This window comes from Euleptes europaea, chromosome 13 (genome assembly GCF_029931775.1).
Source record: "Euleptes europaea isolate rEulEur1 chromosome 13, rEulEur1.hap1, whole genome shotgun sequence".
Lineage (NCBI taxonomy): Eukaryota > Metazoa > Chordata > Lepidosauria > Squamata > Sphaerodactylidae > Euleptes > Euleptes europaea.
The window spans coordinates 11189524-11213048 of NC_079324.1; the positions used below are offsets into that span (position 1 = coordinate 11189524).

Here is a 23525-nt window from a genome sequence, read left to right on the forward strand (position 1 = left end):
CAATATACAGCACTGATTTTGCAATTGCCGAATAAAATAAGCAAATGGGTAACCTCAACTCTACTGGTACAATTACTAACAGGTACAGCATAAGAAATATGCAATTTCTTTGTCTTAGTTTACAGCAACTAACTTATTCAGTATTGTGCTGGGAGGCCATTTTCCAACTATGTACAACATATCACTCTGTGGGCATACTTCCAGCACCCGTTGATGCTGCTGTATAGTACAGAAAAAAACAAAAACAAGGATGGAACAATGTTTGTCCTGTAAATTTAATTTGATATTTGGACAGTTATTGTCTGTACAAACTAAAACATATATGGTTGAAACTGTTCATTATATTTGCTATTTCTGCTTCACTGATCTGTTTAAAAGTTTTGAGCTGATTGATCCGGCTGTGTCTTCCATTGTAAATATTGTTACATTGTTTTTTTCATGGTAAAACGCAGCACATTTGCGATTTGGGGAGACTGGCTTGAAGCTCTGTATAGTGTTTATATTTATCTCGATTGGCTTTCCATAGAGCTACTTGCAGTAAATGTGTTCATGATAGTTGTGTCTTTGAGTCTTTCTTTAAAACTGCTTGCTATAATGTGGGGCTTAATTTTACAACCCCTTGATGCTAATAATTAGTAATATTCCCGACCTGGATGGCCCAGGCTACTCTGATCTCGTCAGACCTCAGAAGCTAAGCAGTTAGTACTTGTTTGGAAGACAGCGGAGGAAGTCCAGGGTCGCTACACAGAGGCAGGCAATGCCTTGAAAAATCTATAGGTTCACTAAGTTGGCTGCAATTTGATGGCACATTCCACACCAATTCTAACAATGGGCTTACATTTCCATTTGCTGTGCTTATGAAGAGAGTTTATATCCTGCCTTTCTGCTTTGAAAAAGCACTTGAGGTGGCTTATAACAGTTAGTAACCATAACACCCTTTAAAACAGTTCTCAGGCAGTGAAGAGGGGAGGGCTGCTAGGAAAGGCAGGCTCCTAATCCCACAAATGAGACACCTCTTAGAGCCCTACAGCCAAAAACAGTTGTGGCTGGCTTTATTGCTTAGGGCTTAATGCATTCATTAACTGTTGACAGTGCTCATTTCCTTGTAGCTGACTTCTCATGATGCAAACAAAGGGGTACTTTGAGCTGGTGATAGCGTTGTGATATGTGTGTTTACATCACTTGGTTCAGAGGAATATCATTATTCACAGAAAGCAACTCATGAGTTGGGGCTGCTTTTGTATCTTGGAAGGCACATCTCTGAACTTCAAGCAATACAGTCCTTTTAAACCTGTGATGTAATGCAGACTTACATTAAATCAGACACTTCAGCTCAGTAGCTGCTATGCAGCCACTCTGTAGCATCTCTGGCAGAGAAAGGACTTTTACAACCAATTGCTACCTGAGCGGAGGCTCTTGGCGTGCAAAGCATGCACTCTGCCACTGAGCCACAGGTCCACTCATGGTTAAGACCCTGGAGACTCCAGTGCATGAATTCCATTGCTCAAAGGAGAGCGTTCCCTGTGAGCGAAGGCTGCCGCTTAAAGAAACAACATGAGCTGATTCAAGGGGGGGGGGGAATACTTCAAGTGTAACATTAGCATGTAAATCAAGAGTAAGCAGCAGCAATTGACCTGACTCTTTGTACTTTATAATAAGGCTTTTGCTTTCCCTGCTTGAAGACAGCCCGGATTTCAATTAAGGAGTGAAAATTTTGCTGGTTGAGCAAACAATGCCTCCCACTGCCTTAGTTAAGGTGTGAGCACAGCTAAATAAGCCCCCAGAGGGGTGGTGTGTGTATTGTCTGATAGGCTTTCTGCTTGATCTTATTCAGTGTTAGATGTGCATGCACTCCTTAAAATAAATGGGTTTAAATTTTCATAACTCTGCATAGGATTGTGTTCTTATGAAAGTTTGTGATTAAGCAGATTGATTGGGCCAGAACCTTAATTATTGTGAGTTTCATGAATCCCCAAAGCATTCCTATGGAGTGAGAATGGGAAAGTGCAGAAGCCTGGTGGGTGTGGGGAGTTGGAACGGGATGGAGATAACCTCCAATTAACCTCTGTGTTTGGTGATGGCATCAAAGATCAGTCTAATGGGCAGTTTCCTGGCATGTTGGTGCTGCAGATGTCATGCCCATTCAATGCTTCATACGGGTATTGAAACCTCTGTGTCTGAGCCTACAAGTGATAATTTACCCTTGCCCTAGAGACAAACTGCTAGATCCGGTAGTGAGAAACGAAGGTTTGACAGGTCTGAATCCATAGCAAAGTTGACTGCTGAAGAACATAGCCAATGGAAACTAAACTCTGCCCCAACCATGGAAGTTGAAGATGTCCAAACAAAATCACAACACCTTCAGGCATATGGAAACTGAAACAGCTACATTGGCTGCCAGTCTGAGTTTAATTCAGGGTACTGGTTATGGCCTTAAAAGCCATTCACAACCTGGGATCCACATGTCTGAAGGACCATCTCCTTCCATGTAGAATCAGAATCATAGAGTTGGAAGGGACCACCAGGGTCATCTAGTCCAACCCCCTGCACAATGCAGGAAATTCCAAATTACTTCCCCCCCACCCCCAGTGACCCCTACTCCATGCCTAGAAGATGACCGAGATGCCCTCCCTCTCATCATCTGCTTAAGGTCACAGAATCAGCACTGCTGACCAATGGCCATCTAACCTCTTAAAAACCTCCAGGGAAGGAGAGCTTACCACCTCCTGAGGAAGCCTGTTCCACTGAGGAACTGCTCTAACTGTTAGAAAATTCTTCCTAATGTCTAGATGAAAACTCTTGATTTAATTTCAACCCATTGGTTCTGGTCCGACCTTCTTGAGCAACAGAAAACAACTCAGCACCATCCTCGATATGACAGCCCTTCAAGTACTTGAAGATGATTATCATATCCCCTCTCAGTCTTCTCCTCTTCAGGCTAAACATACTCAGCTCCTTCAGCCTTTCCTCATAGGACTTGGTCTCCAGACCCCTCACCATCTTTGTTGCCCTCCTCTGGACACGTTCCAGCTTGTCTACATCTTTCTTAAATTGCAGTGCCCAAAACTGAGCACAGTACTCTAGGTGAGGTCTAACCAGAGCAGAGTAAAGCGATACCATCACTTCGCATGATCTGAACCCTATACTTCTGTTGATACAGCCCAAGATCGCATTTGCCTTTTGTGTCCCTGTGTGCCAACCACGGTCATTAGGCAGCTATCTGTTGACTATCTGGCCACGGCCCGGGCCTTTCCCACTGTGGCTCCACCTCTCTGGGGTGGGCTCCCTGAAGAGGTGAGGGAGGGCCCCTTCTTGGAGATCCTCAGGAGGCGCTGCCAGACCTGCCTGTTTGCCAGGGCTTCTGAGGGGGGCTGAAGCGGCAGGCATCTTGTAAGGAGAGAGGGAAGAGATTTGAGGTTTGTTGTTTTTTGGTTTTAACTGAAAATATTTATAACTATTGTTGTAAGCCTCCTTCAACCGCAAGGAAAGATGGGATATAAATGATTTTGCAGGATGGAAAGATGGATGAGTATAAATGAACGGTGGGGTCATAGAATGGGGAATAAAGGGGACCCCTCAACTGGTGGGGAATAAAACTATAGAATCCCACTGGATACATTCCAACAGGATATTTCCTAACTGTTTTCATGCATTTGTCCAGCACCGACTGAGCTCCACCTGTCACCTTTCCCCCAGAGGTGAAGGTTGACGCTCTGAGCAGCTCTGCTGTAGCCTGGCCGGCACATTTCACCCGCACAAGCAGCAGCTCGGATTAAAATCAGCAAAAAAACCAAGGTTGCAGCTTTAACCGTTTGCTGTTTTCTTCTGCAGCCCAAAAGCTGGTGTCCCTGACTAACTGTGTCTCAGAAGCAACTAGCAGTTTAGTGAATTGACAAATCAATATTTTAGAAGCATTTTAAAAAAATCTTTGAGGCCAGATTGAAAGTGCTACTCAGTAAAATAAGGAAATAATGGAAGGTCAGTTTTGCAAAAGTTCTGTGGATGAAGCACGTGAGGCTGCCTCTTTTTTCCCCCTCTTACGATTCAAGCACGCCCAACCAGAAAGCGAAATCGCTGGGTGTTCTGCATGCTTTCTGGGTGAAACAGATCGGCCCTGGCTGGCTCCCCTTTCGCTGGGCCTCATGTTATAGCAAGCAGCCTATGCTAAGAGAAGAAAAGAGAACCGCCACGCTGCTCGCCCCCAGCAGAAAGTCAAACGCAGTCAATAAGCAGGAACCTCAGTGGGGTATAAATGGCCACAGAGTCCGCCCTCCAAAGCAGCCATTTTCTCCAGGAGGACTGGTCTCTAGTCTGGAGATCTGTTGTATTTCTGTGAGATCTCCAGGCCCCCCCTGGAGGGTGGCAACCCTAAATTGAGGAGAAGAACAGCTTAATTAGCATTTGGTCTCTGTAAAAATTTTTTTTTTTTTAAAGATTTTATACTTCTGCTATCTAGGCCTAAGAATATACAAGTTTGCCCAATTAGCCAAAAGTGCCAGTACCATTAAACCCATAAAAGAGTTCAGTGCTTTAACAACAACGTAAAAACGAGTTACAACCCAGGGGTTGGATACAAAGCACCCCTTTCCTACTGCAAACCACTGTTTTCCTGTAATTCTTCTGCAGGTCATGGGACCCTCAGGAATGAAATGGGAGGGCAAAAGTGGGAATCTGCCAGAGAGAGCATTGATAAAACTGTTCTCTTTTCTCCTCTAGCAAAAGAAGTCTTAAACAGTGGAACGGCACCTTCAGAACCATCCTATGATTAAAAGAGCAGTGGAAGGAAAAATGCTCTGACCTGGATTGCCCAGCCTAGCCGGATCTTGTCAGATCTCGGAAGCTAAGTAGGGTCAGCACTGGCTAGTACATGGATGGGAATCTACCGAAGAAGTCTGGGGCTGCTTTGCAGGGTCAGGCAATGGCAAACCATCGCTGTTCCTCTCTTGTCTGGGAAACCCTATGGGTTTGCCATAAGTTGGCTGCGACTGCACTTCCCTACCACCTGAAGAAGAAGAAGAATTGGTCTTTGTAAGCCGGTTTGATTCTTCCTTAAGTGGTAGAGAAAGTTGGCATATAATCACCTTCCCTTCCCACAACAAACACCCCGTGAGGTAGATGGGGCTGGGAGAGCTGTGACTAGCCCAAGGTCACCCAGCTGGCTTCATGTGGAGGAGTGGGAAAGCCCAGCTGGTTCACCAGATTAGAGTCTGCCACTCCTAACCACTACACCACTGCAGAATAAATAAAAGCATTGAACTGAGGGCACTGAAAGATCCCCAACCAAGTGGATGCCTGGAATTAGATTTTCAGGGGCTCTCGGGAAGAATGAGTCTTCCGTTTATGCCGGAAGGCCAACAGGTGTGGTGCCCACCACAACTGGGAGAGGCTTTTCTAGGTCATCTGACCCCCATGCCCCCAAAGTTCAGCAGAGCTTCATAAGGTGACTTCATTTCCCTCCTTTTCCCAAATCCACCCTCCCCAAGATCCACTCCCCAAAAATTTTTTACCAGGATTTCCCAACCTGGAGATGGCATCCTTTTTAGGAAGTCAGGTTTTCCCTGCACTGCTTATTCAGAAATGGGGAGGGTGAGATAAGGGGTGTGGTAGGGGGGAGTGTGTGTGTATGTGTGTGTGTGTGTGTGTGTGAGAGAGAGAGAGAGAGAGAGAGAGAGTTTGTCGTGTGTGCCTTCCAGCTTAGGGAACACCATGCAAAACATCAATGCATTAAACTGTGGCTCACTTGAAAAAACGTAAAAGATGCACAGGTACCTTTGGAAGCCACTGGGTTTTGTGTCTGTCCAGTCAGGGCCGTTGCTTGGGTGGCTGTTGTCAGCCACAACCCCTCCGGTCCTTACCAGTGCAGTGCCTGTGGTGTTACTCAGCAGCCAAATAGCAGCTGGAAGTATTTCATGGGCCCCCAACCCCCCTCCCTGCCCAGCACTGCCCTTCCTCGTGAGTATCTAAAGCATTTGACAGTTATGAGCTACCTGTCCGGCTTTTCCACATTGCTGAAAGCAAAGAAGCAACCATTAAATCCTGCCAGGGTCCTTTACCTCTCGTCTTACCCCATTATAATTAGTATGAGACCTGTAAATATCCGTCACTTTCTTGGGTGGCTTACAATGCGGTTTTGCATCCATACCAAAGGCAAAAAAATCCCCCCCCCCATCTTATTTCTTTTTGTAAAAACTGGGCACTTCCGGGAGGGAAGACTACAAAGGACATTAAAGAGGGGGACTCAGAGTGGTGTAGTGGTTAGAGTGTCAGCAGCAGGTTCAAGTCCTCGCTCCGCCACAGATGCTCGATGGGTGACCTGGGGCCAGTCACTCACTCTCAGCTTGACCTACTTCACAGCGTTGTTGTCACAAGGAGAAGACGGCGGGGGTAAGATTGATATTGTAAGCTGCTTTGCATCTCTTTTGGAGAGGAAACCGAGGTATAAATTTCAACATAAATAAATACTGGTATAAATGGGGAAACTGGGAAAAATATAGTGCTCACTGGGGGCGGGAGGGGTATTATCCGTTCATGAAAAAAGTACGGAAAAGGAAAACTATTTCTCTTTGAAGAATTTTAGAGTCAAAAATCAAAACCGTGTTGGGGAGGGATGGTCTCCATTAAGACATCTCTAAAACGTAAGGGAGGAAAGAAAGGAGGCCTGCTCTCACCTGCCCCTACCCGTGATCAGTAGGGTTGCCATCCTCCAGGTAGTATTACAACTGATCTCCAGGCAACAGAGATCAGTTCACCTGGAGAAAATGGCCGCTTTGGCAATTAGATTCTATGGCATTGAAGTCCCTCCCCTCCCCAAACCCTGCCCTCCTCAGGCTCTGCCCCCAAAACCTCCCACCAGTGGTGAAGAGGGACCTGGCAACCCTCGTGCTCGGGGCCCTGAGCACCGCCGCATGACTGCGCAGAGACTCTCGTCACCTGGATTTACTTCCCTCAGAATAGAGAAGTAAAAAGCAAACTGTGTCATTCAGGCACCTGAAAGCCACCTTATACAGCAGGAATCCCAAACATGATGCCCGTGGGCATCACAGCGCCCTCCAGCGCTTTTCCTGGTGCCCACCAACATTTTTTTCAAAAGTGGGCAGGGTCAGGTGCAGCTTCTGCACAGTGAAACAAATCTCCAATGGCCCTCTTCAGGAGCCTTGCTGAGCAAATTTTTAAAATCAGCTGCAACACAAGAATCTTCCCTGCGTATCCGAGGGTAAGCCGTGGCAGACATTTTAATGCTGACTCCGCCATTTTCTGGCTGTGGCCACCACGCTGTGTCAGAATCCCAAAGATGCCTGCAGGCGCAAAAGGTTGGAGACCCCTCTTAGACAGCATCAGGCCTGCCCAGTCCAGAAAGCGCAGCCCGTTCTCCTGAGCAGTGGCTCTCCAGGGCATTCTATCGCCTGAGGGTCTTGCTCTGGAGATGCCAAGGACTGGCCCTGGGAGGATGCACTTCACCATGAAGAGGCCTCAGCCCCTCTCCCGGCATCCCTGCCATTCCTCTACCTCCATGATCCTTCATAGCCCCCTTCCTGGCTGAATTTATGAAGCAGGGTCTCTGCTAGGGTGGCCAGTTCCAAGTTAGGAGATTCTTGGAGCTTGGAGCGGGGGGAGTGAGTTGGGATGCCAACTCCAGCTTGGGAAATTCCTGAAGATTTGGTGGTAGTACCTCTAGAGGGAGGAATCTGGGGAGGGGTTTAACTTGGAATCTATTGTATACTATAGAATCTGCCTGCCGAAGCTGCTATTATCTCCAGGGGAACTAATCTCTGTCGTCTGAAGATCAAGTGTAATTTCAGGAGATTTCCAGCCTGCACCTGGAGGTCGGCAACCCTAGCGGCTGCTTTTTTAATTTGTTTTATGACATACTGGGCTCAACAGGCCCCAAATTCCACACTTTCCTTGGGTACTGAAGGCAGCCTCTCCTGCCATCCAGAGCTGCAGGCTGGTGGTAGCAATCCCTGATCTCTCTGCCAGTTGCCATCCATTCTCCCAGCCATATGCCCTACCCAGCGTCTCCAGGGAATGGGCAGGTGGGTGGTGCGGGCCTCTCTGAGTGCAGGTGGTGAGAGGTCTCATAAGAGGGCAGGGAAAGGATGCACAGGCAGGTGGGTCAGCGGGTGGGGAGTATCTGAGGGTAAGCTGTGGCAGATACCTCCCACTGTGTGTGTGTGTGTGTGTGTGATTCTCCCAGAACTATAACTAATCTTCTGACTATGGAGAATTGAAGGACAACCCTGGTTGCAATGATGTGGGCACTAAAGCTATTGCAACAGAAACTCCACACCTTGGGAGGCAGTTCTCATCTGGGTGCCCGGAAGAATTCTCCTGGTACTCCTGGTGGTGGTGATGGAAAGTGCCGTCATGTCTCAGTCAATTTATAGCGAACCCTCATGGGGTTTTCAAGGCAAGTGGTTCAGAGGTGGTTTGGCCATTGCCTGCCTCTGCATAGCAACTGGGACTTCCTTGGTGATCTCTCATCCAAGTACTAACCGGGGCCGACCCTGCTTAGCTTCTGACATCTGATGAGATCAGGCTAGCCGGGACCATCCAGGTCACTTGAAGGAAACGGGGGATTTCCCTAAGAGGCCCACCTGGCTGGTGAGGGACTAAGGCAGGCTGGGGGATCCACACTGTTGGCTTCCTGGCCTGAGTACAGCCATATCCCAAGGTAACGCATGCTTGACTTTCCTTGGGAGCCTGCCCACACTCACAGGTGTTTAAGCACATGACCGAACGGAGAATGCAGGAAGCTCTGCCTGGGATAAGCCCTCTTAGGTTTACTCCTGTGCTACGGAGGCCTCGGTTCTCCAAAGCCTTCTGGGTCAATTCAGACAATACAGGGTGGATTTTTATCTTGTATTGCAAAGGTGGTCGTTTTTCACCTGCTGATGTATTTTGGGAACTGGATGAGCACCTTGAGTTAAACAAACAACCGTACTTGGCATGGATATAATGGGCAGTGGTGCCTGGGAATATGGGGAGGGGGGTAACCATTCACAGCTAGACCTTAAATATTCATTTGAAAATCCTTAACAAACATATAGGCTGCATTGACTTACACTGGGCAATCTGCCTTGAGCCTCAGTAAGAAAGGCGGACTGCAAATCATATAAACAAACACAGCACATTTTGTGTGTTCCAAACTCTTCAAAGCCATCCTCTCAGGAATCTTTACAACAGCCTTGTAATGTGGGTCAGTATTATTATTTCCATATTCCAGATGAGCACAGTCTGAGAGAGGGGCTGCCCAGCCTGCCCTCGTGAATGCACAGCTGAGAAGTTATGTGAACTGAGGACTTTGATCCATTTAGAGTTGTCAACTCCGGGTTGGTAAAGACCTGGAGAGTTTGTGGTGGAGCCTGGGGAGGGCAGGGGTGTGGGGTGAGGAGGGAGCTCAGCAGGGATATGACTCCATAGAGCCCCACCCTCCAAAGCAGCCGTTTTCTCCAGGGGAACTGATCTCTGTAGTCTGGAGATCAGTTGTAATTCCAGGCCCTTTCACACATGCAAACAATCACAAATATGGATTGAAAGTGCATTGTCCAGCAAGTGGATTGTACTGTGTGAAACGACAAAATCCACTTGCAAAGTGCATTATTCAGCATGTGTGAAAGTGCAGAACTCCATGCCCCACTGGGAAGTTGGCAACCCTTGGTCCACTGCACTCTACAGTCTTTCTAAAGAGAAAGTTTGAATACTATTACTTCTAAAACCCTCTTTTCAAATTTGCAGGCCATGCATGTCTCAATAACTTTGAGGCCATCTTACGGCCTTCAAGGCGGTCTTACGGCTTATTCCTGAGCCCTTGGGGAGCTCAGGATGTCAGTGGGGAATGCTGCACTACACAGAAGTGAGAGGAGAAAATTTCAGGCCTACTGGAACCAGCTTCCCCCAATGGCTCCTCTTGAAAGAGTTCCTTGCAGCTCATGTGGTTCTGTGACTCATGCTGTCAGAATGCAGGCTAGGAAATACCATCCACTTTAAATAACAAAGTGTATCTGTGTACACATTTGGTGGTGGGCCTTCTCAAAGTTCCTCTGACCAGCTGCAGTTCGGCTTGGCCATTTCTGTTCTCTTGCAAGCATCCTCTTTGCAAGGGGACAGAAATGGATTTTTTCCCAGGTCAGACAATTCTGTAGGGATTCCCCCTCCCGCCTGTTTTCAAAAGTAAACATGTTCTCTCTTTGCCCCTGCTAGTACAGGAGTTGCACAAGGAATGAAAAATTTTCAAACACAGTAAGTCTTAAAAGCCATTTGAATATATATTTTTTTAAAATGTCCAATACTTTCTAAAATGTGGAAATATTTCACAGATGTTGATCCTGGAAAACTTCAGCTACAACTTTGAGATTTGTTAGTTTGTTCAGCATAACAATCTATGTAAACACCCCCCACACACAAAAAAAAAAAACCCCCCAGAAGTCCAAAATGGTTTGACCTCTCTGTTTCAGGGAGTGGAAGAGCCTCCGTTTGGCATGCAGAATGTCCCAGGTTCAATCTCTGGCATCAGGTTCAGGTGGTGGGTGATGTGAAAGACCTTGGCATGCAACCCTAGAGAGCCTCGGACAGCCTGAGTAGACAATACTGACCTTGACGGACTGTTGGTCTGATTCAATGTAAGGCAGCTTCATTTGTTCATGTGCATAGCTGCCATCAAAGCACAATAACAGCGGCAAAAGATCATGCTTTGTAAGACAGTAGATCGATTAGATTGCTGGACAAAGATGTGAAAGATCGCTGTTCCAGTCCTCACTTCTGTGAAGCTCATGGGGTGACCTTAACATAGTCACACTCTCCCTACCTCCCAGAGTTGTGGTACAGAATGAAAGGGAGAGGGATGAGGGAGAAAAAAATAGGCAGCTAGATATCATAGTGGGGCAGTTATGTCCATGCAAAACAGAGAAAGTGGAAACCATAGAACATGTACTGCTGCAGTGCACTTTCTACGATATAAGATCGCAGTACATTCTCCCCGTATTGTCAACTGTATTGTCAACTGGGGATATGATAACCATCTTCAAGTACTTGAAGGGCTGTCATATGGAGGAGGGTGCCGAGTTATTTTCTGTTGCCCCAGAAGGTCGGACCAGAACCAGTGGGTTGAAATTAAATCAAAAGAGAAAATTCTTCCTAATGTCTAGACAGAAACTAACAGTTAGAGCTGTTCCTCAGTGGAATAGGCTTCCTCTGGAGGTGGTGAGCTTTCCTTCCCTGGAGGTTTTTAAGCAATGCTGATTCAGTGACCATGGGAAGATCATGAGAGGGAGGGTATCTTGGCCATCTTCTGGGCCTGGAGTGGGATCACTGGGGGTGTAGGGGGGAGGTGGTTGTGGGTTTCCTGCGTTGTGCAGGGGGTTGACTAGATGACCCTGGTGATCCCTTCCAACTCTGATTCTGTGATTCCTGGGAGATCTGAAGAATCTAAAGTTTCCCTTCTCTTAGCCCACTCTTGTCGGGAGATAACCACCCAAGTAGCCAAATTTTGTCTTCTGTCTTGTGGGATTCATAAACTGCTGACTGAAAATCTTACCCCATGATTTCCCCTCCCCCTCTACAAACCATCTCTCCCAGAATCATCAACATGTTTTATTATTTTAACCTAATTTTTAAATCTTTATTCAGAGCTAATCTTGTATCAAAATAAAGATTTGATTGAACTCATAGTGGGGCAGCAACGTCTCCTTTTCCCTTCTTACATACGTATATCCAGTGGAATAAAAAAGTATGTATTTATCTCCTGTTTTCTCACCAATTTATCTCCTGTTTTCTCATCCTTCTCCCCTCTTTCATTGTATCCTCACAACAACCCTGTGAGGTAGGTAGGCTGAAAGCATGTGTGATTGCCCCGAGGTCACCCAGTGAGCTTCCATGGCAGAGTGAGGATTTGAACCAGGAGACACCCAGATCCTTGACACTCTAACCATTCCACGACACTTTCTCTTGTCCCCCAGTCCACATGCATTGCCGTACTAGTTTTGTAGAGAAGAGATGGGCCTGGAATTTGGAGAAGTGGCATCCCAAGCCCCGGAGTGGCTGGGGCACAGCTGCTGCCCTTTCCACCCTCTCATTTCTGGGGGAGGGGGCAATGGGCAGAAGGGGGCACCAGCCGCTCCAGGAGCTGCCCGTTGTTGATGCCCAACATGATGCCCATGGCGCCTGTCTGTGTTGCTCCAGCAGTTGCCTCTTTGCAGCCAAAGTGCAATGACTGTGGGACTGTTGAGGGTAGAGTTGCCAACTTCCTGTTGGGGCCTGGAGACCTCCCAGAATTACAGCTGTGCTCCATAATACAAAGATCAGTTCATCGGGATGAAATGGAGCTTTGGAGATGGACTCTGTGGCTCTAGACCCTTCCAAGCTCCCTGCCCTCTCCAAACTCAACCCTCCCAGACTCATCTCCCAAATCTCCAGGAACTTCCCAAACGAGTTGGCAACACTAGGTGAGGGCCATGGAGTCTTGCAGGCAGGACATTTTCAGAGACCCCCCCCCCCTTGTGTACTTCCATGTCCAAGTGCCAAATGGAAAGCCAGGAAACATCCCTTTGGAAATGCCCTTTGGAGAGGCAGTCCTTTCTAATGCTGCTGAATGTGTTCCAATAACTTCCTGCCACGCCTGGGTATCTCCTTTAAGACTAGTAGGAGAAAGTGGATTAACAGCACTCTAATAAATTAAGCTGGTTTGTTTTCACTTCAGATTTTCAAACTACTGCTATTCAAATTAAGAAAGTGTTCCAGTTTCCCTGTGACACAAATATTAGGCAATGGAAATTCAGCCAGAGAGTCAACAGTAGAACTCGAAAAATCTTGCATGATTCCCTTTGCAGCTGCTGCCACCCTGTGGCTTCTGCTACTGATTGCACCTTCTTCAACCTTTCCCAAGCTTTTCAAAACAAGAACCAAAATCCCCGTAATACCTTTTATTGGATCAACCAACTTAACACAAAACACTTTGTCAGGCTTGCTGTTACGAGATTTTAAAATATAGACGGGTGTAGCATCAAGTCTGATGATGCGTTCTGGCTGGCTCAAGAGCATACAAAGAGTCCTGGGATAACTCAAAAACAAGAGAAAGCAATTAGCCTGTAATTTTGACCCTGGAAGGTGGATCATCTAGCTAAATTTCGCGTGACCATGGCAAAGGTAAGGGGAAGGGGAGAAATCTTCCCGCTTTGCTGAACAGAAGCAATTTTCAAGAATGTGAAAATAAACAGGAGCTCTGTGGCACCTTAAAGACTGACACGTTTTGATTCTGGTCTAAACTTTTGGTGGCACAAGTCCATTCCTTGGATGTATGAGGTTGATCTTCTGTCAGCAGATACAAATATTGTTATGGTGATGTAATTAGGTTTTGCCCCACTGCCACGTACTTTGCACGTTATAATATGCAGGGCAAGTGAGGAATGTTGAGGATTTTTCTCCTCAACATTCTGTGATCAGATACGTTTATGGGCTGGAGAAAGAGAGCAAGAAGCAGGAGAAGAGGCGACCTTCCAGAAGTGAAGGTGGGGAATGGACAAGGTGTTTTTTAAGGCAGGGACCTTGCGTCTTTGAGAAGGCCTCTAGTGAGCAACTAGAGGGGGCAGGAAACTGAGCCATGGACTTATAGAGGGGACAAATCTTTTCTCTGCATGGGAAGAATGTCCACCCTCCACATACTTACACGTCACTCTCTTCCTTGAGGGTCTATCCTGGGGAAAAGTGGATCCAATTTAATCCTGCCACTCACACCTGTGCAAAAAGTTCTGTTCAGTTACCATAAGAGACAAGATATAAGAAGTACATTTTTATTCATTAGAAAAAAATGACTGACGAGGGAATCTGCTACATAGAAATGCTGCTAGTAAGAAAAAGCTCAGTTTTTCACCAGTTTTCACTTTATTTCAGTCAAAAGGATTTTCAAAGTGTACAGCAATTTCTGGATAAAATACTTGATATCATTTCTGGACAAAAAAGTGGATTTTGTGTGTGGGTGTGTGAGTGACTATCTATGATGTTTGTGTCATCTGTGTTGTCTTTTTCCACAGGGTATTTTCTGAACCAACAGAGTCATTAGGATACAAATTAATATGCCTTTTGTCTTTCTTATAAAAGAATATACAATATGGTTGAGCATTTCAAATATTTCACAGAATATGCAAAAATAAAACCTTTCAAAACATTTTTGGTTTTTCTGAAGGACAAAATAAAATCCATCAGTTGTGTGGAATACAATATAGACATTAACAACCCGCCTCAGAACAGCTAAGGAATCCTGGTACATTTTCCAAATATGATGTGACGGGGACTTAGGGCAGAAAACAAACTTTAAAAGGTGGCAGTAGTTTGTCAAAAGTGAGGGAGAGAGATTTCACTGCTGCCTGTTGGCTCTACAATATCGCTGCCTACTGTAAGTGGTACTTTATGCTTTTATATATATATTTATATATATATTTATTTATATATAGGTTTTTTTCCTTTGTGAAGACAGTGATTTTTAGGCTGGTTGGTGTCTAAATGACTGAGAAGTTGAAAACTAAAAAAAAATGTGTTTACACAATATACACATTTCATTACTTACAAAGAAAAATAAACAAGCTTAAACATTTCATATTAAAAACGGGGGCACCGTAAGAGTTAGTAGCACCATGAGGAAAGGCATCTCTGAACGGTCACCACATCGTCTGAATTGTCACAGCTCATCGCGGCTTCTTTTCTCGTGAGTGATTTTTTAAAAAAGTGCCACCTTGGCACGGGGAAAGAGAAGTGGGCAGCGTCACCTTCTGATCCTTAGTGGCCCTCGAGCGTCTCCAACTCTACCAAGGAATTCAAGTTCCCTGGACAATTATGCACCAGAAGACGGCTGTCGGGATGGCACTTGGGAGAGGTACACCGGAATCTGCATTGTCTGGGTTTTTCTCAGTTTTAGTTCGTTTTCACTTCTGCACCAATAGCACCATGGTTATAGCGGAAGGACAGTGCACCAAAAAAAGAGAGAGTTCTCAGTGGTTTCAAAATGCCTCTGAGGCATTACGTCCTCTTCATACAGACTTGGCATCGGCTAATACGTGTCCTCAGGTCGCCGGCCTTCAGTGTTTCCGACTGAGGTTTACTGGATGGCAGAAACACAGAAATGGTTGATTGGGGAAACAGAATAAGAGAGAATGGCAGGAGCACAGGCTTTGCATAGAGAAGGTCCAGTTGCTACTAGGTAGCAGCAGCTGGAAAAAAAACCCATCTGGTTTGAGACCCTGGAGAGCTGCTGCCAGCCAGAGTAGACAAAACTGAGCTAGATGGACCAATGGTGTGAGGGGTTGTGGCTCAGTGGCAAAGTGCACACTTTGTATGCAGAAGGTCGCATGGTCAGCCCCAAGGGTCTCCTTTTAAGGAAGGCTCTCAGTCAACAGAACTGGGAGGGACATCTGACTCAGACCATTGGTCCATTAAGGTCAGCACTTTATGCTCAGACTGACAGTGGCTTTCTTTCACATCACCTACTACCTGATCCTTTCACCTGGAGATGCCGGGGACTGAACCTGGGACCTTCTGCATGCCAAGCAGAGGCTCTACCACTGAGCCACTGACCCTCTCCAAAGCTCTGTGTGAGTGTCTTATGCAGATTGAGTCCATTGCCCACTCCAGTCCTTTGGTATCTATTCTCAACATCAACAGCTCTCCAGGATCTCAGGCACAGATCTTTCCCAGATCTTGTTATCAGGGATGTTACTACATTTCATGACAACTCCGGTTTGATTTGAAAGTTCAAGTTTCTTATACTTGTTTTTCATGTACGGCCTTGCTTTTCTCCCCTGTAGGGACCCAAAGTGGCTTACTGTATTGTTCTCCCCTCCCCGTTATATCTTCACCACAATAACCCTGTGAGGTAGGTTAGGGTGAGAGAGTATGATGGGCCCAAGGTCACCCAGCAAGACTGGGAATTCAAACCCGGTTGTCCCAGGTCGTAGTCTGATGCTTTAACAGCAACATGACACTGGTTGTCTTTTTTATTGCTTCTCCACACTCAGGGCAGAAGTGCAGCCATCCTTCCTCATGACTGCAAAAATGAGATTTAATGGGAACACTGGTGTTCAATTTGGCACCAGTTTGTGCCTGAGTTGTGTACAAATGGCATAAAAGAAACAAATGGGAAAGTTGCCAAAAATGGGGAAATGGGAAAGTTGCCAAAGAAAATACATGGGACGGAAATGGGTGAATGGGAAAAAAAGAATATGCACATACTTATACGTTCTTTTTCTTTTTTTCTTTCTACTCTATCTTTCTTGCTGAGACTCGAGACAGCATATAAATCGGCGCAATAAAACAGCATAAGCCAACCAATGAACAATGTAATAGGACCAGGGTTTCAGAATTAGAGAACGATGCAAACACCCAACTAAGGCACACTGAGCCTGAGTACAGGTAGGAGGCAGGTAGGGTGGGGATAAAGGAAGCGCTCACGACTTGCACATGTCCCCAGAAACCAGAGCTGGGCGATGCACTATGGGGAGCCTTTCGCGTATGGGCAAAAAATGCAAAAAGGAACATGACCAAACTATTAACATTAACTTATCAGTAATACAAGGTATAGAGATCTTACAAAATCAAAGCGTATCAGCCTTTTAATCATAACAATGCAAGCAATTATTTGTACCCATTATGCTGTTATAGGTCTTTTATGCATGGCTGTTTCACTAACAGTAATCCCTCCAACGACTTTGGGGCTTTGTGTTGATTCTGCACACTGTTTTTGACCGCCAGAGGTCACCTCGCCCTCCCCCTGCTTTTCCCTGCATTTTGCCCGGGTTTTGAAGGATCTGTTTTATCTCTAATTTGAAAATGCGGGCAAAATGCAGGGAAACGCAGGGGGAGAGCGAGGGGACCTCTGAAGGTTGGAAACTGCATGCCTAATCAGCACAAAGACCCAAAGTCGTTGGAGGGGTGACAGTGAGTGAAACAGCCATGCATAAAAGACCACAGTGTCTGTATGATTTACTGCCGCTTTCTGCAGTTTTGAAATGCAGCTCTGTTGGATTGTTTGTACGCATTACAAGCAGGGGATCCGCAAAGACTTGTGGGGACATCTCATTTTCCTCTGTAGCTCCTTCTCAATTATTCTCTCTTTTGTTCCCCTAGCAGCCCTCCTTTTCCTTCTTTTCCCATCACATGCCAACCTAATTTTATTTGCTCCCCTGTATTCAGGTTTCCCTCCTCCTGATAGCCTCTTCCTGGGAAAGGCCTAGCCCAGTTGCATGGTGGGTGCCACAGAGCCAGGTCCTGTGGCGTAGGTAATAACTCTCTAGTGGAGTCCTCCCCCATCAGGGGACACATGATGTGGGAGGGGGGATGGAACTCTTTCAAGAACCAAAGTCTACCCTGCCCCCCCCAGTGGCTTCATGTTACAGAAACCAGGGCTTGGAAGGTTCAGCAATATTTTGTGGTTTCCTAACAATCTCCAAAATGGCAACTGAGAGCTCAGTGGGCATTCTTTTCTTAAAGCTACAGGTACTGTTTCTATTATTTTGGGGAGTTTTAATCCCCTGATGTATTTCAGATTTTTCTGCAAACTTGGGACTTCCTTCAGGTTTGTACAGAAATCCCTCCTATCTGTCCCTGGCGCCATTTTGAGGATATGGCCTGGTTTGGGATTAGATATATGATACTGTTATATTGTACATATGGTACTGTTTTGGTGTACTGTTCTCTAATTTTGTAATCCAGTTTTAAATAGCTATTGGTTTAATCACTGTTGTTTTAATTATGTGATCCATCTTGAGTCTCAGTGAGACAAGTGGGCTATAAATGAAGCAGACAAATAAGTAAGTTAATTAAAAATTATTAGTAAGAGACAAAGTAATGAATCCAACTTAGGGTTTCATACGAAGTTCAGTGAATGGAAGGAAAACAGTTGCTAATGCAGATGTTGCCCAAGCAGAAGGAAAGAGAAGAAAAGGGGAGGGGAAGGAAGCTGCCTTACCTAAACATTTCTGCCACCTCCACAGTTGCCAGCCAGAAGCTGTATGAATTGGCATAATAATTGCAGGTCCCTCGACCGTGGCACTCAATGAAAGGAGCTGAGCGGAACTCTTCTAGGCAGGAACCAGGGGAGGCCAACGCCTGCCCAGACCCCTCTGCACCAGCACTGGTGTGCTAAGAGACAATATGGCAAAGTTAGTTTCATTGCCTTCACCTGCAGGAAAAAAGTCTGGCACCAGAAGAACTTGAAGTATTTTCCCCCCATGACAACAAGAAGACAACTACATAAAGGCTGTCTGTGGCTGCATTAGGACATCACGGTTTGTGGAAACTGTGGCTGGGGCAATAAGCTTTGCTTAATATACCAGACATTAGTAACAAGAAGAAGAAGAAGAAGAAGAAGGAGAGTTGGTTTTTATATGCCGACTTTCTCTGTAAGCCGGTTTGATTCTTCCTTAAGTGGCAATCACCTTCCCTTCCCCTCTCCACAACAGATACCCTGTGAGGTAGGTGGGGCTGAGAGGGTGTTAGCCCAAGGTCACCCAGCTGGCTTCGTGTGTAGGAGTGGGGAAACAAATCCAGTTCACCAGATTAGCCTCCGCCGCTCATGTGGAGGAGTCGGGAATTAAACCAGGTTCTCCAGATCAGAGTCCACCGCTCCAAACCACAGTTCTTATCCACTATGCCACGCTGGCTCTCAAACCTTGGTTCGTCTATTTCTTGCTTCCTCTCCTAGAAGCGAGGCTATCCTGTCTGTCCTACCACCTCAGCAGGCCAGTGCTTGGCAAAGGGTAGTGCTACTCACCAAAATGTGGCTTGTGAATACACACGGTGCAGCAAGCCACAATTAGTTTGAATTGTGGTTAACAAACAAGCTACAAACCCTAGTAAGAAATCCTTGTTGGGTGCCAGCTAAAAAACTCCAGTTTGTTGGACTATCTGCGTTCAGATGACACAGCTAACTGGGACTTGATCAACCCAGAGTTTACCATGATGTCTGAATGCAGCCTATGCAAAGACCAGGAACAGCTGAAATGCACGTAGGCTCTTCCCTGAGACTCCCTTGTTTTCTAGCATCCTCCTGCTTGCCAAAGCAAAAGTACGAGGTGCAACAGTTTGTGAAGACGTCCCACTTCCTCTTGTTTGCAATTCACTTCTCCTATACACAAAGCCACAATGAATGCTGTATTTATCTCAAATGCATATGAATTTTATGTATTATTGTCATGTCCTGCACTTTTTGTACAGCACTTGGGCTGGCTAGTGACAATTTTTTAAATACATAGCCATGTTGTCTGAGGAACCTCCTAAAGCATCAATGGAAGTGGGTTTTAGTCTTTGACAGCTCATGCCACAACAAAAATTTGTAACAGTAGCGCCTTATTTATTTATTTAGACTTTTAACCTGCTCTCAATCCCCAGCCAAGGCCAGGCTCAGGGCGGGTTACAAGAATTACATAACAATAAAAGATAAAACAATCAATCTCATAATTAAAATATTCCAAATATTAAAACAGCAGCAATGAAATCAATGCCTCGATGGCATACATCAGCTGACCAGTTACTGAGAGATTCAGAGCAGCTCTATACGACTTAAGATAAAATGGAGGGGGGAGTAGGGAGGCCAGCAATAGAGGACAAACCCTGCAGCTGCCTTCAACAATAGTCCTGGCGCAACTGCTTTGTCTTGCAGACCCTGTAGAACTCTTTAATGTCCCACAGGACCTTGATGTTATTAGGGAGAGAATTCCATCAGGCTAGAGCCAGGGCTGGTGGAGGACAGCCGCACACTCTTGGGGCCAGGGACCACCAGCAGATTAGAATGAGTAGAAAACAGTGTTCACCTGTAACTGTTGTTTATCGAGTGGTCCTCTTTGCAGGCACAATGGGAACTGCACATGCGCAGGCCAGTGGCCACGAATATGAAAACAGTGTTGCTTACCTGTAACTATTGTCCATCGAGTAGTCCTCCTTGCAGTCCCACATGGAAACTGCGCAGTTCCCATGTGCGACTGCAAGGAGGCCGCGAAGATGAACATAATGTTCTATGGGGGTATACTAGGAGGGGTGGTCCCAAAGGTACGAGGGTCCCAGACCGTGTAAGGCTTTAAAGGTTAAAACCAGCACCTTGAACCTGATCTGGTACTCCAGCTGGAGCCAGAGCAGTTGGCGGAGCACTGGTGGAATATGCTTTCGCAGTGGAGTCCCCGTAAGGAGCCTCACTATGGCATTTTGCACCAGCTGGAGCTTCCAAATCAAACCCAAGGGCAGCCCTACGTAGTGCAACCAACAACGTTATCAGAGTATATGTTTTTGAGAGTCAAAGCTCCAATCTCCCTTTGTTAGGTACGAGATGGACTGGGATATATGGACACAGAGATTTTCATTCCACCTCTTATCTGACAAAGGGAGCTTTGACTCTTGAAAGTTCATACTCCAAAAAACCTGTCAGTCTCTAAGGTGTACTGGACTTGTATCTAGCTGTTCTACTGCAGATCAATGCGGCCACCCGCTGAAAATAAAAATATGTGAGTCTTTAAGAAGCCACAAGACTCCTGTTGGCTATTCCGACACATAATCCAGAACGGCAGTTTCTGTTGACGTGAACAGCCTTTGCATTAGGAATTGCCGATGAATAAACGTTGATGGTTTTAAATCATGTCTTTCACTCCTCATGCTGGAAGTGACAGAAGGGGGATCATAGATCAGATTCTCTCTTTGGTTCACAGAGTGCGTTTGGAATTCACCACTTATGATGGAAGGGATTGGGAAAACTGGAAGAAGAGGTGTCACAAAGGCAAGGGCTCATACCCCTCTCTCATGGAAACTGTGCAAAGAGAACACCCCAAAGAGGTACTTCGTGCACACATATATTCATGGCTCACAGATTTATTGCTCGCTATGGAAATATGGAAATATGGCCCAAATCATTAACTTACTCTCCTTCTGGTCTTTCTGATGGTACCACTAGTAACCCCCACGACTGGGGAAGGGAACGAGGGCAAAGACTCGCTAACATAGGATCATTGAATCATACGGTTGGAAGGGACCACCAGGGTCATCTAGTCCAACGCCCTGCACAATGCAGGAAATTCGCGACTACCTCCCCCAACACCCCCCCCCCCAGTGACCAGAAGATGGCCAAGATGCCCTCCCTCTCATGATCTGCCTAAGGTCACAGAATCAATACTGCTGACAGATGGCCATATAGCCTCTGCTTAAATACTTCCAGGGAAAGAGAGCCCACCACCTCCCGAGGAAGCCTGTTCCACTGAGGAACCACTCTGTTAGAAAATTCTTCCTAATGTCTAGACGGAAACTCTTTTGATTTAATTTCAACCATTGGTTCTGGGGCAACAGAAAACAACTCGGCACCATCCTCCATATGACAGCCCTTCAAGTACTTGAAGATGGTTATCATATCCCCTCTCAGTCTTCTCCTCTTCAGGCTAAACAAGTGCAACATCGTTATAGGACACTGCAGAGTGAGCACCTACCATCATGAAAGAATAACCAATCCACAGGGAGGCCCAGCCCTGTGGACATGGTGGGATTTGAATGGTCTGGCTGTGGACTGCTATCACCACAGCAGGAGCCTCACAAACTGAGCACCTGAGGAAAAAGAAGAAGAAAAGTTAAAAGAATGCCAGAGAGACAAACCGCCAGTCCCCCTCTGGTATTAGAACTAGGGCTAAGGACATGCATCGCCCTGACCTGGGTGGCCCAGGCTAGCTTGAGTTTGTCAGATCTTGGAAGCTTGGTCAGCCCTGGTTAGTACTTGGATGAGAGACCTCCAAGGAAGTCCAGGGGTATGATGCGGAGGTAATTAGACCACTATAGCTCCTCAATGTGTGCCCACAGAGTATGTTCAACTCAGTTCTTTGGCATTCCTCCCCCTTTGCTAACTCCACTATACTTTTACAACCTGATAGTCCCTTCGTTCCGAAGAGCCTTTATGCTCACCCGTTGAAATGCTGCACCCTCAGCAGTATTAAATGGAAAATACAGAAATCTACCTTATTCTAACAGACTTTGCCCATGCAATTAAAAGAAAACTGACACATTATCTCATAAGATGATGGAATGCCCCCTCTTAAAACACCACTGAGATAAATGGATTACTACCCCCATACTGGCGAGAATTCCTGCCCCCATAACAAGAGACAAAATAGTCCCCTTTTCGCTGAGGGATAGAGATCCAAATATAACACTGGCCGTGGCCAAATATCTCTCCATCATATTTTCCTTTAAGAAATAACTGCTCAGGACCTATGGGTCATAGGAGCAAAGAAGGAAAGGAAGGAAAGGATGCGGAGGCAGGCAACGGCAAACCACCTCTGAACGTCTCTTGCCTTGAAAACCCTACAAGGTCATCATCCATCAGCAGTGACTTGATGGCAAAAGAAAAAAGCAGGGCGGGGAACATGCATCAGGAGTAAATGCAAACTGAACTCTTATTTATTCTCTTGTGCACTGCACTTTGTCCCCTCAAATTTGAGACTGTAAGCTCTTCAGGGCAAAGACCTGCCTTCTTGCCACTTATAAAACACCAGGCGCACTGATACTGTATACAAGGACTGACAGATATAGCTTGTTAATGCTTCATGCAGCTCCTTTCATAAGCCTTTTCTTCAACAGGACTAAGTTTGGAGGAGTGTGTGGTCCCTGTCCTGATCTCTCACCGACTAATAAAGGGCTGGATGGTTTTTCCAGTTAATGGCTCCATGTTCATTGGCATTGGCTCAGGAGTGGACAGCCAGTAGGAGTAGTCATTTCTCGATGCAAAATTGCAGACATTGTTGATGTTACAAAACATGAAGGGCATTGTGCTGAAACGGCGGAGACAACTACCAGCAGTACCTAAGAAATAAAAAACATACACATTAAACATCTAGGGCTGAACGAAGCTGAAGGATGCAGAACAAAAAATTCACACAGTGGGGCTGTGCATGAATAGGGGAGAGGATACCAGTGTACACAGGATACCGTATACACAGACATCACAACAGGGAATAGGGTTCCTTGCTGCATGAGATAAGGAGTGATTAATGTGTGGCTCCCCACGCCGCCTCCCACATCAACTGTATGGTGGAGTGCTTTGGGTCTGACAGGGCATCCTGCTCCAAGTTAAGCCCGAAGATCCCACCAGATAGCGAATGGAGGTGACCACCCGGCCTGTAGCCTGCAAAGCACAGGAACTGCTGGCAGCAGTGAGGACAGTGGGGTTTCCCCTCCCCTGCAAGTCTTCATGAGTCTCTTATTTGTTTTGTATGAATGAGGTCATAACTTTTGCTTCTCATGACAGCATAGGATTGCCATACAAAATTTATTTATGGGGGGATACTCTTCTGGGTAGAAGTGTGTGTGAGAACTGGACCTTGGGCTTTAAGTGGATTGCAAATTAAGTATGAGTAGCCAGTGCGATGCAGCAGATAAGAAGGCAAATTTGATCTTAAGGTGTATCAACAGATGCAGAGTCTAGGGCATGGGATGTGATAGTAACACTGTATAGCACATTGGTCAGACCCCATTTGGAGTATTGTGTGTAGTTCTAAAGGCCTTTCTATAAAAAGAGC

The 23525-nt window shown here is 46.0% G+C and overlaps 1 protein-coding gene across 1 annotated transcript in view; it reads right to left on the reverse strand.

Moving 5' to 3' along the window:
• Positions 1-14889: 14889 nt before the first annotated feature.
• The window catches only part of COL4A5 (collagen type IV alpha 5 chain), a 191677-nt gene continuing 183041 nt past the window's right edge, over positions 14890-23525 (reverse strand). Inside the window, exons 50-53 of the mRNA XM_056858951.1 lie at positions 22632-22809; positions 21447-21561; positions 17951-18123; positions 14890-15088 (exon numbers count right to left, since the gene is read on the reverse strand). Coding sequence (XP_056714929.1) covers positions 15007-15088; positions 17951-18123; positions 21447-21561; positions 22632-22809 — 548 coding nt within the window. The 3' untranslated portion in view covers positions 14890-15006. The remainder of the gene's footprint in view (positions 15089-17950; positions 18124-21446; positions 21562-22631; positions 22810-23525) is intronic.